The sequence below is a fragment of the Typopeltis vanoorti genome, chromosome 7, assembly GCF_054136105.1.
Source record: "Typopeltis vanoorti isolate ZY-2024b chromosome 7, IOZ_Tvanoo_1.0, whole genome shotgun sequence".
Taxonomy (NCBI): Eukaryota; Metazoa; Arthropoda; class Arachnida; order Uropygi; family Thelyphonidae; genus Typopeltis; species Typopeltis vanoorti.
Genome location: NC_143555.1, coordinates 92278951 through 92300454, shown reverse-complemented (window position 1 = coordinate 92300454; position 21504 = coordinate 92278951). Strand labels below are relative to the sequence as shown.

The 21504-nt window shown below is 34.9% G+C and overlaps 1 protein-coding gene across 1 annotated transcript in view; it reads right to left on the bottom strand.

Annotated features, from left to right (window-relative positions):
* The window catches only part of LOC150104864 (uncharacterized), a 66616-nt gene extending 45821 nt beyond the window's left edge, over positions 1–20795 (bottom strand). Inside the window, exons 1-2 of the mRNA XM_090396023.1 lie at positions 20492–20795; positions 5295–5450 (exon numbers count right to left, since the gene is read on the bottom strand). Of these exons, the coding sequence (XP_090252149.1) occupies positions 5295–5450; positions 20492–20494 (159 nt within the window). The 5' untranslated portion in view covers positions 20495–20795. The remainder of the gene's footprint in view (positions 1–5294; positions 5451–20491) is intronic.
* Between the last annotated feature and the right edge of the window lie 709 nt (positions 20796–21504).

Sequence of the window (21504 nt, the reverse complement as noted above, 5' to 3'; positions counted from 1 at the left end):
ATTTTGTATTTATTGCTCAGAAAGATCTCACCAGTTTTTGTCTTTTTTGTTTCAGTCACCCCTATTATGTCGATCTGGTACTTATCTAATTCTTCAGCTAGTTCCATTTCTTTGCCATTCAGGCTTCTTATATTGATGGTACCGATCTTTAACTCTGGTAATGTTGAGTTTGGGTGTGCTTTCAGATTTGTTCCAGTAGCTGACTTTTCGCTGTTCGGCTGGTTCCCTGGCGAAAACAACAGGGGCTTTGTTTAACCGTGCGATGCCCTAGCCGGCATGAAATTTTGTCATGTTGTACCATCGTTTTGTATATTGGTTTAAGCCAATAAGAATACAATTTGGTTGTCTAAATCCCAAATTGCCAGCCCATCCTCGTTCATTCAGTATTCAGGTAGATACCCAACAGGGTGCACCACGAGAAGGTAAGGATTGGACATTAGGTCAGAAGCCCTGGTCGGTTCAACGCATTCCTTTGAAGGCTATGTGGAGGTCTCCTCTCACTTATATAGCTTTGACCCTTAAGAACCTTTGTTTTGCTAATTTTTCCTCCCCCATTCTGTTTAAGTGACCATACCACCTGAGATTAGATCTGCTAACAAAGTCAAGTTCTTTCCTAATATCCTCGTTTTTAATATGATACTGTCATCGATGCCATCTGTTCATGCCCCTAATCTTTCTCAGGACTCTGATATCTGTGGTCTCTAGTCTTCGGTCAAGTGTTTTATTTCTAACCCAGCTCTCAGATCCATAAGTTAAAATTGGCTAATTTAGTGTTTTGAATAATTCCTCTCTTAATCCATATAAATTTATTCAGTTGACTTACTACCGTTCTGCTTTGTTGATTCTGCTGTATATTTCCATATTTAATTTAACATATTCACTAAAAATTGTGCCTAAGTAGCTGAAATGTTTTACTTGCTCTATAGGTTCTCCATACTATGGAATATAGATTATGAGGATAGATTGAGAGTATGCAAACTGCAGACATGAAAAAGAGGAGTGATATGATAGAGGTCTATAAACTTCTGAAAGGGTGTTATTATAGGTATTGACTGATGAAATTTTTAATTACATGTAAGGTGGAGAGAGAGAGAGAGAGAGAACAAGAGGGATGGGACTTATGGAAATTAAGTTTGCGTGTGTTTAAGAAAGGGGTAAGAGCTAGATATTTTTTTCTGAGTGAATGGACCAGTTTATCTGTTGAAGTGGTTAGGGCAACTGGCATGAATGAATTTAAGAGAAGGTATAATAGCTGGTGTGGTGATGTATCCTCCCTTGATAAGTCCTGCACATCCTGAGGTCTATGAATGTCATTGATAATAATAGTGGAGAGAGAGAGAGTCTGGAGTGTGGCATTAAGTTATTTTTTGATAACGTTAAATTAGGGAGAGGGATAAGAAATGTAGCTGATACAGAATTTTTGCAGGCTAATTTGAATGGTTATCTGGTTATATGGAAAAATAACAATGAATGTTAGTTCTATGTTGCAAAAAACATAAAGTTGTGCATTTGCAGAGAACTTTATGTGTAAAGTATTATATTAATGATAATTAATGATAAAGTTTGAGGAATAAAAAGAAGAGAGGAAATATGATCGAAACATACAAGTCAGTAATGGAATCTTACAGTATATAGGCACAAGTGAAATTTTGTAGCTTACAGACAGCAGAGGTAGAACTCAGGTACTTAAGTATGAGTATCGAAATGGGTCCTTCCTTGATGAGTTCTTGGGTTCTTTAGAAGCAACATTCATAATAATAATTATTATTATAAATTATAATGTATGAGTTTGTAATGAATGCATTGTAATTGTATGATGCATTCATCCAAATAGCTTAACAAATTATAAAAACAAACTTATGGTGTTACACATGCATTGGAAATAAAAAATAATTTAAAGAGATGTTTCTTTATAGCAATTACACAAGTAACACCTTAACACTTTAACTCACTATCCACAATCACTCACCTGTGCTGCAGGCTACATTTGTTAACTTCTAAAAACTATGTAGTCAATTTCCAGGAAGTCAGACTAAATTCTATGAATGCAAAGAGAATAGAAGCTTCTTAAATTTGGTAAAGATGCATAGTTCCACAACAGGTTACTAGCGATACAATGATGATGATGACTACTTTGGGCACTGCTAATTATAAACACCTATTAGACTTGTTTTCGCGCCTCCATAGCACAGTCAATATAGACGAAGCCCTTTGGTCGGAAACAACACCTGGGTTCAAATCCTTGATGGGTGACGTGAGGAACCTTTATCTAGTCTGTTTACGAAAGGTGAGTTAGCCAGTCTCATACAGAGGTAGGGGTTTTTTGTCCCCCAGAACAGGCAAACCAGCCCTGTGAACACACACACACCACACACACACACATCTACAGACATAGAATACACCAGGAGGCATGGGGCTAACCACCTTATCCTTGAATTATGATTGTGGGAATCTTGGAAATAAAAATAATTTAAAGAGATGTTTCTTTATAGCAATCACCCAAGTAACATTACAATTAGTAAATGGAAGTCTGAGAACAGTTGGAAGGTCGTGAACACTTAAGTGGCTGTTAGGACTGCTGCTGCTGATGATGATTATTAGACTTTGTATGTTCATCCAACTACACAAGTTATTCCAGGACTCTAGTGGATGGAGTTTACTGAAATTTTATTGAAACTCTTCAAGTTTGTTGAGCCATTCCCAATTTTTGTTTTAATTGGACCATCTGCAGACACTCAAAATGTTGAATTTATATACACTTCATTCTCACTATAGCAGATACTGTTATAATGAGAGCACTCATTATAACAAACTACCAAAAAAGTCTGAAACAAATCCCATAAGTATAATGTTATTATAAAGAAAATTAACTATAGCAAACTGTATTGTAATAATTCCACTATGGTTGGATGGAAGTAAAGAAAAATTTGAGATTTAGAATGTACAAAAAACTGGTCCTAACATTTTTTCTGCAAAAATGATTCACACAGATATTAATAATTCTCCACTGGCTGAATAGAATTTAAGTTTTAATGTTTTTTTACAAATTTTTCATGAAAGGTTGTAAACTTATTATATATTAGGTACCAAGGGTTAGATAATTTAGTTCTCTTGCTCCAGAGACCAAACATGGTACTTTTTTTTTTTTTTAAAGCCACCTCAGGTTTAGAGATTTCTGCCAGATGTTTAAGTTAGTGAGGGGAATTTATCAGATTAATACAGGGGGAAGCGGATTATAAAAAGAGTGGACGGTGAGAGAGGAAGAACAAGAAGCCATCCCTGGAAGTTGTGCAAGGGTGTGGTGAAGAAGGGCATGCAGATTTTTTTACATGGAAAATTGTGAGTGAATGGAGGAAGTGTTAAGGATTTTAAGGATCAATATAATAAATATGTTGTCAGTTGAATTAACCTTCCATGATGAGTCAGCTGACTCGTTGCAAGGTGTGATGATGATGATGATGGTAATAATATGCAATGGAATACACGGTCTAAGTTTCCATGTAATATCTACATGCAAAACAATCATTCTAAGCAGAGCAGTGGTTGTACATGCCAATCAAATTAATCAAAATCAGTAGAATATTGGTTGGAAAGCAGAAGTGTTATTCATTCACCCAATCAGGCCAACAGAATCACTAATAAAATTTTATGTTTCAATTCTAGTTTCAATGTTACCATCTATAGTGGCAAAATCAGGCTGGGTAGTTGACTCAGCCTAATTCTTAAACCAACTAAAAGTTATAAGTCTAAATAAAAAAAATTCTAAAATGGTATAAACACAATGGTATAAATTAGTACACTGTAAAAATAGTGGTATATCCAATGCCTCAAGCATTGGATATACCAATGCCTAAAGAGAATTTAATGAGCCAAAGTTAATAATGCACATTTGGCTGCATTTTATCTTTATATAATGTAATGTCAACTCTAGGCACTCAGCTGAGTAGTCTAATTGCTACATTCCAGGTGGGATCTGATTAGATATTATGCTATCTAGAAAAACTGCAACCCCCCCCCCCCCGAAACTGATTTTGAACTCTCTGTGTAGATCAGAAGAAAATCAGAGTATTCTCTGTGTTTCTGGAAGAGATGCTAGTAGAGAGAGGGAGAAAGAAGATTTTCTCCAACTTGAAGAGATGCATCATGATGAAATGTAGCTATCCCATGAGACAGTGTTTAGAGGAATTTGTACAATATTGCCTATAGTGACAGAGCTGTTATTATTTCTTTCATTTTAGTCCAAAGGAGTGCATGGCAGTCTGTCATGTGTTATATAAGTTCTGGAGAGTTGTTCGGGTAACTTGCTATTCTGGTAGGTATGTGAACAATCTGAATGAGATCAATAATGAAAGTAAGCATCTCTGACTGCTGAATCAATGCACTTAGAAAAAGAAAACTAGCTAGAGTTGTGAACAGTAAAAGTTCCCAAGGAAGACTACTTCACTGGGAGAGCAAACTAGATAAAATGACATCTAAAGAAAGGAAATCAAATAGTTCAGGTTGATTTGTAGTGTCATTAGGAAAGAAACAAAGACAACAAAAATGAATTTGATAGAATGGGACAGAAGATTTTTTATTTTAGCCAAAGAAGATCAAAAAAGAGGGCAGATTCTAAAACCTCTAACATATATATAAGAGCAAACAGAGACAAAAAAATAATTTAAAAGCATGTAATTGGGGAAATAAGTGAATAATGCTTGAAAATGCTACTAGGCCCTATGTATGAGTTTAAAGTTTTTTTTTTCATTTCAACAATAAGATTGTCACTTTTACAGATAAATTTAGTATTAACTAGCATAGCACTTTTCATTTCACTTAGAACTTTATATTTTTGTTTTTTTAATAACTGTAACAATGGTAGTGTGAGGTTAGTTTAGCCTGTAGCCTCTCTATGTTCAATATACCATCATCACTAAATTTAATTGGAGTATCTAATGTAATAGGTTTGCTTGCCTTCTTTGCACTGGAAGTAACACCATCCTTACTTTGAATTTTATCTGCCATTATTGATAACAACAAAACAAGATAATAGTTATAAACAGTTTATAATTCACACCAAAACACAAAAAGATATAGCAAACAACAATGTAAACAAACTGAGTGCCCCAAAAAATTGCATATCAGTTGATTTGGCAGCATAAAGTTGCTAAAAAACCATCATATGAGTGAATGGAGCACTGTATAAATGAGTACTGGTCATAACTGAAAACTGTCGTATGAGTGGATCATCATAAAGTGAAGTGTCGCAAGATGGGGTATGCGGTATTTTTAATTTAACATTTCTGAATTCTTACCTTAAGATCTCGAGCATCAATTAATCCAGTTCCTTCTGGATCAAATAAATTAAATGCTTCCTGAATATCTTGAATCTGTTGTTCATTTAATTCAATCTTGACTCCTGATTTCTTTTTTGCTCCAGTAGATGTGGCAGCTTTCTTGTATGATGTGGACTAGTTCAAATATAACATGTTATACAATTACCAAACAAGAAGTATTTAAATAAATTATATCCAAACTCTATGCTCATTGTTATGGATAATTTTACATTACTTCCATTAACTACATATTAAACAAAACCATTTTAATTTTTAAAATTTATCTCATCAAACAGTTACCTATTTGATGAGACAAATTATAGTATATATCTGATAAATGAGACAAGCATTCTTTAACTATGTGCATATGAAGCTTAATAATTTGTAGGGGAGTGAGAGGCAGGTTTTTTTCGTGCAGAGTTGTGAATGATTGGAATGCCTTGCCTGAGAGTGTGGTGTCTGCAAGGAGTTTGAATATGTTTAAGACCCGGTATGATGAGATGTGTGTGAGATAAAAGGACCTCCTAGATGAGTCTTTGACTCCATGAGGTCTTGTTTAATAATAATAATATTCATAATAAACAAAAGTGTCAATTCTCACTTGTTATAAGTAACACCATTTAAGTATAGAATCCCATTCACGAAAAGCTGAAAAAACCTAAAGCACATTTTTGGGCCATGGGTGAGTTAAGGGTTAGATAATTTGAGTTCAATGTTTGCTCATCTGCTGACCAAACTTTCAAGCCTCTTCAATACTTTAATAAGTATAGCAATGAGCTCATACCAGGCAATGAGACTCATCTGCCACCTAAAGACTTTCACAAAGATCTGTGGCACAATAAGATTTGAATGTGTAGCCTAAAGTTAGATATGGTTAGTTATAAGTCAGATATGGTAATTATTTGGCAATTCAGGCTGGCATATAACAACAGAAGAAACAACTAGTGGTAGGAAGTAGATGGCATTGGTGTGAATTAGGGTTTCCCAAATTGTGTTCCGTGGAAAGTGAATAAGTGTTCCGTGATGTCAGTGACCAAGCCGTATATTTTTAAACATGGAAGTAATTTTGGAAAGGGAATACTGCTATTTATTTAGGACCGGTCAAAAAAATTGCCTGCAAGCTGATTACAACAATGGGTGGCGTATCCTCTGTTCTCAAAACTGAACGAAATAACCTCTGTGTTGCAAATGTTAGTGACCAATCAGCAAGAAAGTATAAAGAAAATTTTTACACTGAAATTGAAGATCAAGGTAGTCTGAATCCGGTTCTCAAATCTAGTAATACTGAATACTTTCTTCGCAAGTTCGTATTTTAAGGGGGTGAAAATGTATATATCGAAACTGTAGTGCCATGATTTTTTAAAGTAATAGGCCTACAGATCTAAATTTTAATATGAATAAGAGACAAAGGACTTTGTTTAATTTTGGTGTTAAGAAATCTCTTATTGAAGGTGTTTGTAACACAAATGATAGTGATTCAGCCACTTCCAGCCTACAAAGCGATCTCCAGGGTTACAAAAGGAAGGAAAAACTACCAGCACACAGGAGAAAAAGTCTGCATTCACTCGTAAGTACTTATAATAATATTATAAATTTTTGGTGATCAGAATGGGATATGTCAATGAAAATCAGCATAAATTAATTTAATGATGTTGGCCTGAGGAAACTACAATATGCTGCAAGATTTCATTAGTCCAGTGATTGATAACTGATTTAAATGTAATTTTATATTTGTCAACATTTTGTTGTATAATGAAACCTGTGGACCATTCATGACTAAACATACACACGTAACCACAGTAATAAGATTTTTTACTAAGAAAATATTTCATCCCAAGTATCACAGGACATCTTCAGTACAGTTAATTCAAACAATACTAGGAATTAACAGTTAGGGCTCATGCTTACAATGGAATCCCTCTATGCGTGCAGTAGCGTGTTATAGAAATAAATTAAAATATATCTGGGGGGGGGGGGGGAATGATTACATTAAAATGAGATAACATATAGAATTATGTTATGCAATTTAGGATGACAATTTCCCAGACTTTAGAGATAGTAAGAACATTATCACGGTTCAAATTAGGTCTGTGATATAGGGCTTCAGCACTTTCTTTATATAAAAGTTCATGTTTATATGAAGATTTATGTAGACATTTGGTTTTTTTTCAAATGAATCCTATGGTTTGGGTTTTTAATTTCGTATTGTGCAAGGCCCAATTTCTCGGTTTGATGAGACGGATATGGTCTTGATGCTCAGATAATGCATTTGTTGATGGATCTGCCGGGTTTGTTCTTGTCTAGGGTGAAGTGACTGATGATTTTTTGTGTTGTTTTTGGATTGTATCCATTTTGTATGGCAGTCTTTTTGATTATTTCTAATTCTTGGTTTAAAGAACCTTCGAAACAGAATCTGTGTGCTCTGGTTACTAATGATTTAATGATGCCAAATTGCTGAGATGGGTGGTGAGCAGAAGAATTGTGAATGTAGTCCTGAAAAAGTCGGCTTTGATAGACAGAGGTAGAGATGGAACCATTTTCTTTCCTTTGGATTGGTACATCCACGAAGGAGATACACTGTGGAGATTCTTTTTCGAGTGTGAATTTGATATGCAGATGAAGGAGGTCGATTTTATCTAGGAAAACAAGTGTAATTCTTGTTCAGAATAATCCCAGACAGCAAAGACGTCATCAATGTATTGTAGCCAGATTTTTGGTTTAAGATTAAACGTGAAAAATTTTTTCTTCCAGGTGTTCTAGAAAGAGGTTGGCTAGGCTTGGTGATAAGGAAGACCCCATTGCTGTTCCTTCCTCTTGCTTATAAATTTTCTCTTTCCAGGTGAAGTATCCAGATGTAATAACAAATTTAAATAATTCAACAATGTTGGATGGGAATTTCTGAGTTAGCAAGGCTATCGTTTCCTTATAGGTCATGTTAATTGAAGAGGGAGACAATATCAAAGCTAATTAGCATGTATGTCAGTTTACAACAGTTGAATGTCTTTTATTTTTGAATGAAACTCTGTGGAATTTTTAATTGATGATGCTGAGTGGCCTATGAGAGGATGGAGAAGGTTAGATAAATATCTTGATAATTTGTAAGTCGGGCTGCCAATAGAATCCACGACAGGTCTGAGTGGAATGTTATTTTTGTAGAGTATAGGTAGATCGTATATTCTAGGAGGCCTGGCATGGTATGTCCTGAGTTTTTTTATTGTTTCTTGATCTAAGGAAATGGTTTCATCTAATAGCTTCTTCAGTTTCTTGAGCTGTCTTTTTATAGGATTCATAATCAAGTTGGACATATGCATTACGATCTCAGAGTAGTACATTCATTTTTCGATCATAAGTATTAGTATCTAGGACAACAGTGGTATTTCCCTTCTCGGCTCTAGTGATTATGTTTTTATTACGTTTTAAGGAGGTAAAAGCTTTCAATTCTGATGGAGGGATATTCAAGTCAGCCAATCAAGTCAAGCCATTCGACCAAATCCGCAATTGGTTACCTTTCCTAAAGACAAACTTTCACCTCTTATGCTGCCCAGCATGTAAGAGGTCCCATGCTCCTGTAAATTGTCCTACTATGGACAGACAGGCAGATCAATCAACAAACACATTTCTGAACATCAAGTCCACATCGGTCTCATCAAACAGCAGAATTCTGGCCTCGCACAACACAGAATTGAAAACCCAAACCATAGGATCCATTGGAAAAAAACTAACTTCTACATAGATCTTCGTATAAACATGAACGTCTATATACAGAAAGTGCTGAAGCCCTACATCACAGACCTAATTTGAACTGTAATGACGTTCTTACTATCCCTAAAGACTGAGAAATTGTCATACTAAATTGTGTAACATAATTCTATATGTTATCTCATTTTATGTAATCATGTTTTTGTTTTGTTTTTTTCAGATATATTTTAACTTATTTCTATAACACGTTACTGCATGCATAGAGGGATTCCATTGTAAGCATGCACCCTAACTGTTAATTCCTAGTATTGTTTGAATTAACTATATTGACGATGTCCTATGATACTCAGGACAAAATATTTACTTAGTAAAAAATCTTATTATTGTGGTTATGTGTGTATGTTTAGTTATTTGTCAACATGTCACACCATATACATACTTGTACTAATACTCTTTTTTGATTATGCCATAATTAATTATTAATACTGTAATGTATTAATTGATTATTAATAATTATTAATTACATAAATATATATAATACTATGCAATATTAAATATATAATACTATGCATTATAGAAAGGGCCACTGCCTAGACTGATTTCAACCTTTATCGAATACTGTTAAGGTACAAATTTAGTTATTTAGTTAAGCTACAAATTTAGTCTAAATCTCACTGAGTGACCCAAAAGGATCAATTCTAAACTCATCAAAATCTCATCAGTGGTTCTACTCAGTAACAAGCAACAAAACCAACCAGCAAGCAGAACCACTCTTACTCCCTGGAATCAAGTCCAAAGACAAACATTCTAATAATGTCACGAGAAGAGATACATAAATGGTTGAAGTAATGCAGAAGTCATATATTTCCAAGTAATGAAAAACCAAGAATGTGATTTCTGGGCATCTTTAATTTATATGAGAGTAATGTTATCTGTGAGAGTTACTACTGGTTTGTTTAAGGAGTAGTTTGCTTGCTTTTTATAATAAAATAAATGTCAAGTAAAGCTGCTGTTGAAGGAAAGACATATACTGTCAGTTTTATGGATTTTACAAAAGCATTTAACAGGGTACTATGTGATATACTGATAGAGTTATAATATTATTATTAACATCTGACCTCTATGGAGTCAGAGACTCATTGTGGAAGGTACATACTATCGCACACAATGCTCATCCAACCATGCCTTAAACTGATTCACTGTACAACACACTCAGTCAATATATTCCAACCACTCTCCATGCAAAGAACCTTCTCCTCTGCTCACACGCCCTCCCTCCTTATACAATTTCCAGTGATGTCCTCTTGTTCTACCTCGCCCTCCCATTCTAAAAATCTCCTCTATGTCAACCTGATAACAACCCCTGATATCAGGGGTTGTTATCAGGTCAACTGACCTGATAACAGGTGGCTGTTATCAGGTACTGACCACCTTTGTGAATCTTCTCTGGACCCTTTCTAACATATTCTCATCACCATAATATCCTGCCTTATGAGGATTTGCTCATAAAAATCTTTTCAACTATGACCAATGCCCCTTTATGTTTTATATTTTTTGACATTCATAGGAAGACTTTAGCAACATGAAGCTCCCATGAATCAAACAATGCAATGACTATAACTGTATCTCATTTCAGTCATTGCTTGCCATCTCCGTGTTTGGTGTTTTACTGTGAATTATAAACTGCTTATAATTATTATTTTATTTCATTGTTGTTAACAAAGGAAGAATGCTGTTGCTTCCAATGAAAATGTAGTGACAATGGTGTATCATACATTGAGAGGCTCCAGGTTAAACTTACATTGAGAGGCTCCAGGCTCAACTTACATTGTACTACTGTTGTTACAGTTGTTAAAAACAAAGATGAAGTGAAAAATGCTACACTAGTTAATACTGAAGTTATCTATAAACATGACAATCTTATTACCAAAATGGAAAAACTTTGAATAGTGTAAACTGATGATCAAGTGACAATTGGAGGTACCACAGGACTCAGTACTGGGACCTCTAATGTTTAACCTTTATGTCAATGACAATGTAAATAGACTGTGGGGGGGGGGGAATATTCGGTTGTCTGAAGATGATATGAAGATGGGAAGGGTTATTAGAAATAGTGTGGATGTGTGGCCCTTCAGGATTTGAATAAGCTGGACAGGTGGGCAAATGAATAGGGATATGGGTTTAATTAAATTAAATGTATGGTCTTGAAATTTGGGATCCACTGATGGAAGACTGCATACCCCCATTGGTAGAAATACAGTAATCCCTTGATTAGTGCGCCTGTAAAATTCAATTAGTGCACCTATATACATCTTAAAAATAAAGTTACAGATTTTAAAAACTTTCTATTCTATACATTTTTATGGCTAACTATTTTAAAAAATCACTCACCAGAATAAAATAATTTAGTTACCGATTTAAAACATTTTATAAAGTTATTTTTAATAGCATACTACACTACTTATATGTATACTATGTTCTAAATTTTTACCACCAAAATTTATGTCGTCTGCTATAGTACACCCGTAGATTCGAGACACTTCTGCACGTCACAAAAAGGAGAATCCATTCAGATAATAGAGTAATCAATCAGTCTTCTGGGATGAGTTGTTTATTATTACACATTGGAAAATTAACTTCTCTTTTATGATCATTGTAGTTTTTAAAGTGGTAACTATTTTGTATGTATAACAGTTGGGAAATTTTATCTATAAAGCACGTGATTTCGCGTTGGTGACCAATTTGTACGTCCTTCATTTCTTTCTCCCCTTCAATGATAATGTCCAAGAGTTAATTAAATCTCATTCTGAAGAATTGAGTAATTCCAACCTGCTAAATTTAGATGCACAGCAGGAAGATCCTGAAGAATATGAAGAAAATTTAACCACTGATAATCAGCCAAAAGAGATATCACAGAAACAATTTGAAAATATTTTAAGTACAATTGAAGTTTTAAGCAGCAATGCTTAGAGGCTGACCCTGATGAAGAGAGAAGCAGTAAAATTTGCAGAAGAGTAGAAGAGGCAATAGGGCCATACTGTTGGTTGTAGGAAAAAAAAAAAAAAGAAACAAAATGCCCGCCAAACTACGTTAGCTCAATTCTTTGTTAAGAAGCAGAATAATAAACTTATATTCTGAATATGTTTTATTGTCTTTAAGCTTCATGGTTTTCCTTTAACTAAACCCTGAGACATACATACCTTAATTCTTTTATAAAAAAATTAAGGTTCAAGAAAGAAATTTGAGGAACGAATTATACTTTTTTCCCATAGGTTATTGTATTCGATTAATGCACCTGCTTTAAAGAACGCATTAGGTGCACTAATCGAGAGAGATTGCTGTATATTAGAAGTGAAGGAGACAAGGGATCTTGGGATGATGATGACTGTTATAAATTTGAAGTTTAGGGGACATATCGCAAAGGCTGTGAAGGTTACCCAAAGGACTGCTGAAATACTGAGAAGGACACTGATCAGCAGAAATAGAAGAGTGGTGATTCCATTGTATACAGCTCTAAACAGATCACAAGTGGATTAATATACTCAGCTCTTCTCATTGGCATTTGAAGGAGATAAAATAATCTTAGAGGGATACAGAGGTGGGTAACGAAAATGATATCAGGACTGTACAATATCAGTTATGAGGACAGACTAAGAGCATGCAGACTGCAGAGTTTGATGAATAGAGGACAAGGTGATATGATTGAGACATATTTAAACTGTTGGGAAGTAGTTATAGGACTGACACTGGGAGAGCTCTTGTATGGTAGAACAAGGGAAGGTGCAAGTACAAGGGGCTAAGTGCCTTTAAGTTATGAATAGGAAATAGTGAGGAAGAGGGTGAGAAATTACCTTTTTTGCATGAAGAATGGCTGGAAACATGGAACATATTGCTGATAGGATGGTGAAAGCATGAACAATGAACATATTTAAGGAGCAATATGATAGATTGTATTGTCTAACATGGGTCTCCCATAATGTCCTTTAACAGCAGAGGTCCTGAGCAATAATAATAATAATAATATATTTCTAAAAGGCTATCTCAGTACATACTATATATGAAGACACGGACATAATGCAAAAATATGGTTTCACTTAACTATATATAACCTGTTTAATATTATATTTTCTCAATATTTTAATAGAAGCTTCATTTTTAGTCCAATGTATTTGTCACTGACCTGGTTGGCCAAGCAGTTAGTATCTGTTCTCCAATCAACAGGTTACAGTTTCAAATGCCCTTCATGGGCATGGATGCTTATGATTATTTTTACATGGGAGATAAATTTCATTGAAGGGCACCCATTTTCAGTCAGTGGATGAGGAAAAAACGGCAGCGCTATTGAAGCAGATAACACCTGACGACTTGCAGCACTGCTTCCAACAATGAAAATTTGTATGCAACGGTGTATAGATAGAGGAGAGGAGTATGTTGAAGAGGGCAACAATTAAGTTGTACAACTGAAATAATAAATTTAGTTTAATCCTTTATCCAAGTGTAAGCAAACAAAGTTTGCTCCTGAAAATATCTTCAGGACTGAGGTAGGGTGGTGCAACACTTTGGCCACGCATAGCAAAGGTGGACCAAACTCTCATCACTCCTTGCCTTAGTATCTCCCATAATGCAAAGCACATCTCCTTGCGGACATGTATAATGCTATGCATTAAGGTAAGGGCCACTACCCATACCAGTTTCAACCTTTATTGAGGTCTCGTCAGTGGGAGGCAGACCCAGAAGTGGTGATATCAAAGCAGAAGCAATAGGAGAGGTCATATTTACATATACGAGTTGCCAACAGGTGTACCACCTTATTATTAAATTACCCTGGATTTAGAGAAAGATGTTGGAAGTTTATTTTGCACTTCGTTAGACTATAATAAATTTAGTTTAATCCTTTATCCAAGTGTAAGCAGGTGTATAAGTAATTGTGAGTGCAATATTCTAAGGTTGGGCAGATTTGTACAGAAGTAGTAAGCAGAAAAGTGGAAAAGTAATTCTTGAGCAGAAAGAGTATCCTGGAGAGTTTTTGGAGACTGTAGAAGCTACATATGTGTTAGTGCCAGGAAAGCCTAGGATAAAAGTCTGTTCATAAAGAGAGATTTGGTTTTGTCTGGTGAGCCGGGTGTTACAGAAGGTATGGGGAAGTGAACTAAAATATTTTTTCATTTCAAGAAGAAAAAAAAAAGACAGACGTGTGTATTTTAGTAGCACTGAAGATGGCTATGATGTCACTGTCCCATTGAAGGAGGATAGGGATATCAGTTTAGGATACTGGTTATAGATTTAGGAGGAATGGAGAATGTTATCATTGACAAAACTATGGAAAGGGTTTGAGTTTGGTGAGAGAATATCATTATGTACAGGAAAAAGAGGATGTATGACATATCAGGGCCCTAAATTGCATTGGTAAAAAAAATCTGAAGAAGGGATGGGTGTGTGGGGGGGGAAACATTGTCCACCGTTATCTGCAATGAATGACCAGAGAATATTGGCTAACTGATTGCAAAATACAACAGCAATTTGCTGAACAGTCCTGTCTGTTAACATAAGCACAACTGGGAAGAGGATACCAGAAGCCTTTTCTGGTACAGGGTGGCCCAAAATGCACCTTTTCTTCCTTTTTCGTATTAGGCCTTTGACCTGTTATGGAGCTATCCTAAGCCCTTTCAAGCCGTATCCATCCCAAGGATAAGGTGGCTAGCCCTATGCCTCCCGCTGTGTCCTATGCCTGAGATGAGTGTGTTCATGGGACCGGTTTGCCTGCTTGTGGGAGGAAAAACCTCCAAATAAACAGGGAGAAAAAGCCTACGGTCCACGCCCAAGACTGGCTAACTTGGCTATGCCTGAAAAAGATCCTAAGCTCCTCACATCAACGATGGGAATCACACCTAGGCTATTCCTTTCCAAGGCATATGGTTGCAAAGCACATAGCCACTCGATTAACTGCATGGACTCAAAATGTACCTATCAAGTTTAAATCCAATTTTCTCTGCAATTACTTGGTATAATTAGAAAAAAAAATTACCGACACACTATAGCGATCAAGCCATTTGTGTTTCATTTGTTTTCTTTTAATTTTGAAAAGTATGAAAAATGTCAGCCTACACTACTGTGCAGCGGGTATTCATCATCAAAGAGTATATTCGATCATCAGAGAGCCCTGAAAAGGTTAGAAAAGCATTTCCAGTAAAGTCTGGTGTCAAAGTTGGCCCAGACAGGTGCACAATATCAAAACTCATCAAGAAATTTTGCAAGACTACGTCAGTGTTAGACAATTCCCTCTAAAAGTGGCAGGCCTTCAACAGCAATGACTGAATAGAAACATTGAAAAAGTTCAGGAAACATTTGAAAGAAGCTCAAAAAAATCTATCAGGAGAGTGTCTCGGGTGTTAGGGATCAAATGCAGCAGTCTTCAGCGAATTCTCAAGGAAGATCTTCCTTTCTTTCCCTTTAAAATCCAGAGCTAACAGCTGCTCAAAGAGGCAAACACAGCAGCAAGATTGAACTTTGCTAATGCAATGATCAGAAGAATTGAGAACCAAGAAATTGACCTTGGTCTCATCTGGTTTTTCATATGAGGCACACTTTTGGCTTGATGGATTTGTGAACAGGCAGAACTGGCAAATATGGGGATCAGAAAATCTGCATGTTTTGGTTACTTCAAGTCTTCAAAAGTTGCATTTTTGGACCTGTTTTTACTGAGGGAACCATATCTGCACTGAAGTGGTATTGAAAACAATTTATTCCTTTCCTTGAGGGCTTCTATGGTTCTGGCCTCATGGGACACTTTTTCATGCAAGACAGTGCTCGTTCCCATCACACGGAATCCATTTTCCAGCTTCTGAATGAACATTTCAGTGGGAATGTAATTGCTTTGGATTATCCAAAGCAGTATGGAAGCAGAACTGACTAGCGACATTCACCAGACCTCAATCCTTTGGATTTTTTTTATGGGGACATCTCAAAGACAAAGTGTATCAGAACAATCCAAAGACTGGAGGAGCTAAAGTCATCTATCAAACATGAAATCTTGGCTATTCCAACAGACGTCCTCCACAAGGTGGTGTACAATTTTGTGATACAATTATGGAAGATCGTTGCGATTGAAGGTAAACATATTGAACATTGTAATATAAATGGCATAAGATGTAGACTTTAATCCACTTTGGATGAGATTCATATACCTCCTTGTTCAGGATTAATACATCATTAAATTTGGTAGGTACATTTTAGACCACCCTGTATCTAGGTATTGTTCAAGATTCTTTCAATGTCTTTCCGGCAAAAGGCAACAAGAGGTGTCATGGTCATCTATGCTTTGTGTTTAGGGATTGTTAATGCTATGCTGTTCTGGAGAAGGGGGGGGGGAACATGGATGGACAGAAGTTGCAGTTTTTTAGGAAAAAGAAGGAACAACTGGCACTTGTAGGAGAAGTAAGTTTTTGCATTTAGCTTTCTTAAAGATTTTTTTGCAATGGTTGCAAACTTCAGCAAAGGCTGAGAATGAAGCTGGAGTATTTGTCTCCACTTGCAATTATGCTGATTTTTCATCTTTCTTCTTGGACTGACTCCCTTGGCAAAATGCAAATCTAAATCTTTAAAAAGGCTAAATGCAGAAACTTACTTCTCCTACAAGTTGAGATATTATAAGATCTAAAATCCGTTAAGAGAAATATTATAAGATCATTGTTACTTTGTTTAATTATATTACATATATCAGAATCGTTCTCTGAAAAGCCTTTCATGTCTGAATTTATTATGATGTAGAAAAAAATAAGTATATAATTAAAAGTATATATATTTAAAAGAAATAACACTTTTATGATACAGAATCACTCCTTCGTATTTGAGTTTACTGTGTGATGAGGAATTTGTTCTGCTAGACTCCATGTTTTTTTTATGTGGTTCCTACCCACAAAAGATTATTATAAACCTATAATACATTTTGCACTGTGAGTGGGTAAGGATTTTTTTTGCTTTTTTTTTTATCAATTTTATATATTTTTGATCATTTTTTATTTATTTTTACTAATCCAGAAACCCTATTCTAGAGACCAAACATGGAACTTTTTCAAACCACTTCAGGGCTCTAAGCTGGGCAGTGGTTTCACACAGGCCATAAAATTCATTTCCCACTTAAAATGTATGACCACACATAAAGTTTGGAGCTATGGCACATTTCTATCAAATCTGAAAATAATGTTTAAATATCATTGCTCAGTACTAAATAATACAGTAACTAATATGTGATTTTTCACGTTTTTTTTTCTTATCCATAATTAAGTCTAATGTGTGGTTGCTTTTGAATAATGTACCACTGAAACCAGTGGTACATTATTTAGGTCACTTTTTATGCATAGATTCTGTTTGTTATAACTGTCAGTTATATAAAACATACAACTGAAATTGTGCTTTTTTTGTTAATTTAAATGTCAGCCTAACTTAAGAAAAGTTTGAAAACCTACATTGTGTGGGCACCAGTTAACCAGAGATCCCTGCTGTGAACACAGAGCACAGTTATTTTATACCACTGCTGACAAGTAGCTAATATTTTTTTTTTTTAATAATGCCCAAATAAAATTCTGTGGTTTTAAAAATTAGATTAGTTTTGATGAATATAAAAATCACCAAACGAAAACATCACCTCATGTTTGTTTTTAATTATTTTTGGAGCCTCCATGATGCATTCAGTTTGAAGATTCCCTTTGAATGGAAAGACATGCATTTGAATTCATCTAGGATACGAAGAACCTTCATCAGAGCTTTTTTAAATGAGAGTGAGTTAGACAGTTTCTTGTGAAAGTGAAAGGATTTTGTCCCTTCCAGAAACTAGGGTTTTTCATTCTTCAAAATAGGCAAACCTGCCAAAGAATATTTATAAATGATAGTCATGTCCAAAGCATTAATCAGGTTTCAAAGAAGCCAAGTTACTTAGTGATAACAGGCCACTGAGTCTACTACACAGTGGCAATACAAGATAAATAATGCTTGATCAATACTCTTTCTTGCCATTAAAAGAGTATGACTAGGAACTATGATGATTGCTGAGGAAGGGGCTATGATGACTTTTTACTGGTGGATATTTGCCATGCTTCTGTCAATATCACATAGCAGCTGCAAGCTCAAGCAAATAGTTACATTTAATGCCAAATATTTTAAACATGGCAGATGAATCTACTTCTCTGACAATTAACATATACAAATTTATACATATAAATCCTTTTTTTTTTTTTTTTAACTGCTATAATATCAAAATTCTGACTTCAATGGATACTAATTTACATCTACTAGCTTTTGATTTATATGTTGATTTTTCACAGTTAACTTCTGTTTAACTGTGAAAAATCAACATCATGATTTTAAATATGTTTCTTATCAGTTAGGATGTGACAATTTCATAACATGATGCAACTATATGCTGGTGTTATGGATAAAAGGGGGGGGGGAGAGAGAGACAGACATCAGGCGGCAGTGTATGGTGGAATGGAATCAAGGCAGAGGGTGACTAGTTGTGCCCCAGTGCTCTGTACTAAGATCACCACCACTTATATAGTAGATTTGAAGGACATTCAGTTGTTTGCTGATGATGCAAAACTAGAGAGAGCAATAGTTGATCAATGTGATGTAGATATCGTACATCACATTGATCAACGATGATTTAAATAAATTGGCAGTGTGGGCAAAGGACAATTGTTATCAATTCAGTGTTGTAAAATGTAAGGTATGCACTTTGGGATGAAAAGATTACACTCTTTGTATCATATTGATGGTATTAGTTTATAGGAAACTGATGAGGCTAAGAATCTGGGGGGGTGATGGTGGGCAGAGATTTGAAATTCAGAGGATATTTTGAAATAGATGGCAAAACAGCTCAGAGGATTACTTGGATGCTGAGAAACACACTGACAAGTAAAGATAGGCAGGTTATTATCCCTCTCTATAAGGATATGATTTGACCACATGTTGACTACTGTGCACAGATTTAGTCACCTGCATTTCTTGGAGATTGAGAGGTGATGGAGAGGATTCCGAGACAAGTGACAAAGCTGGTGACAGATTTTCTCTATGAGGATAGATTGAAGTATATGGGATGCAGAGTTTAGCTGCATCCCATATACCTTTATGATAGAAACTTATAAGTTACTAAAGGGAATACTATGAGATTGACAGAGAAGAAATTTTCCAATACATGGGAAGCAGGGGGGGGGGGGTAACTGGATTGCCAGAGGTGGTTGTGAGCATCCCAACAATGAATAGGTTTAAGGAGATGTATGACAAGTATTGTGTGTTAATGGATAGAGCGGATCTCCTACGATGAATCTTTTGACTCCATGGAGTGCCAATATAAATAATAATAATAATAAACGTAGAGAAGAAATAGCTGGTAAACATTGATTTTAAAAAATAAATAAATAAACAATTGTTCCACTGTATAACAATGAAACATCCTGAATACCTAGCCTAAAATTCCAATAACCTTGTCCTGGATATTTTTCTAGTCATTATTTTGCAGAGCATTTTTAATAGGCTTTGGGATTTTTATATAGGCATTTCACTTTGTTTTTGATGTGTTTTACTATTACCTTTCTTCTAACTGTACATTATCCTTTTTTATTATTATTTTTCTATTATACTTAAGGCAGTAACTAACATGACAGAATCAGTGTAAACATTATTTTATTTTTTAATCACTCGCATCTATACAGTTTCCTTTACTGGTTTTCTTCATATATGATTTAATTTACTAAGTTATGTTCTTGGATTAAAAACAAGAGGAGAAGAAATGTATTTAACACTGAAAATACTAACACTAAAATCAAAGATATATATATATATAAATATATATCTTTGATTTTAGTGTTATATATATATATATATATATATATATATATATATAAAATAGTAAGCCTTTTTATGTAACGTTTCTATGTCACGTTTTTTGTCAAGTTATTTGAAACGTTTTGAAACTCGGGGACTACCCTGAGTGTCAGGTCTTCAAAATTCGGGTCATCAGAATTCAAGGAGAACAAGCCTACCAGTCCGGAACTCGGGGGGTTTGGGCTTCCGGCGGACGGATCCCCCCCTTTTGAAGACTCGACACTTAGGGTAGTCCCTGAAAGTGTCGAGTCTTCGAAATTCGAGTCATCAGAATTCAAGGAGAACCGGTCTACCAGTTGGGAACAAGGGGGTTCGGGCGACGTAGGCGCCAGGGGGAGGAGCCCCTTAGTATATATATATATATATATATATATATATATATATATATATATATATATATATATATATTTTGAATGATTTTTTGAATTTGACTGTGCCAATTAAATTATTACCACATGCTACAATTTTGGTTTTCGTTTGGTCCATTTCACAGTAGACAATTTTTGATACTATCAAAGGCACAAATAAAATTTTGCACGACATATAGTACTAAACTGAAATTACATTTGCGAACCAAACTGAACCTTGGGAACACTTACCATGCTCTTTATTACCCGAGTCTGAATTTACTAATTATTGTAAATTAAAACAAAATAAACAGTACATGAATAATTGGTTAAATTGCAAAAGCTAATACATTCAGTAGCATTATTTTTTACTAAATTAAAAAGCACCGAACAGTTGTTATTATTCAGCTTGCATAAGGAATCATTTACTATAAATCAAATGTTTATGTTCATTCTCTTGTGCTTTTAATTGCTTCGCTAATAAGAAAAAAAAAATCTCAGAAAGGACCTCGAAGAACCGGTAAACGCATATGACAACTTCTGCGAACTGTTATTCATTCGCGCGCCATCCAGTTGATCACAAGAAAAACATGTTGGAAATAGCATTAGTTTGAAATAGAGAAGAGACCTGAAATTAGTCAATATTGCTGTTTATATCTCTTTACCTGGATATTATTTACTATTTATTGCCTATTAGAAACAAGCTTCTATGAGATTTTACCTAACGTGAAGAATAGTATTGAAAGAAGAGAAGAGAAGAAAAAAAAATACTAATTTCACGCTTTATAATTGCATTTTTTTTTATTTTATTTTTTTTTACAAGGGATACAGACATGCATTTAGAAAAGTAAAAACAGAGGTTACTAGAAAGCATGAAATTTGTTTTCGTAGTTTATAACAAGGAGATATAGAGAGATATTTAGAAAAGACTAGAAAAAAAAATACGAAAATCAATTTTCCTGGGTAAGTTAGTAATGAAGAGTGCCCACTTCCTTTTTAAACAAAACGAGAAGAAAAAGAGAAAACTGGATATTTATTTCCTGTAAAATTTCCTCTGATAAAGTCTTTGCAGAAAGTTATATATATGTGCTGATGCATTTCAACATACAGTGCAGTTACGCAGTTTAGTGGTAACTTTACCACGAAATTGCATTGCTTCTCAGCAGCATAGCTACAGTAACACAATACTACGCGATATTGGGAACCAGCAACGAAGAATCGATTTAGCAGCGAATAGCTTTTGTTACGAAAACAAAACCTATTAT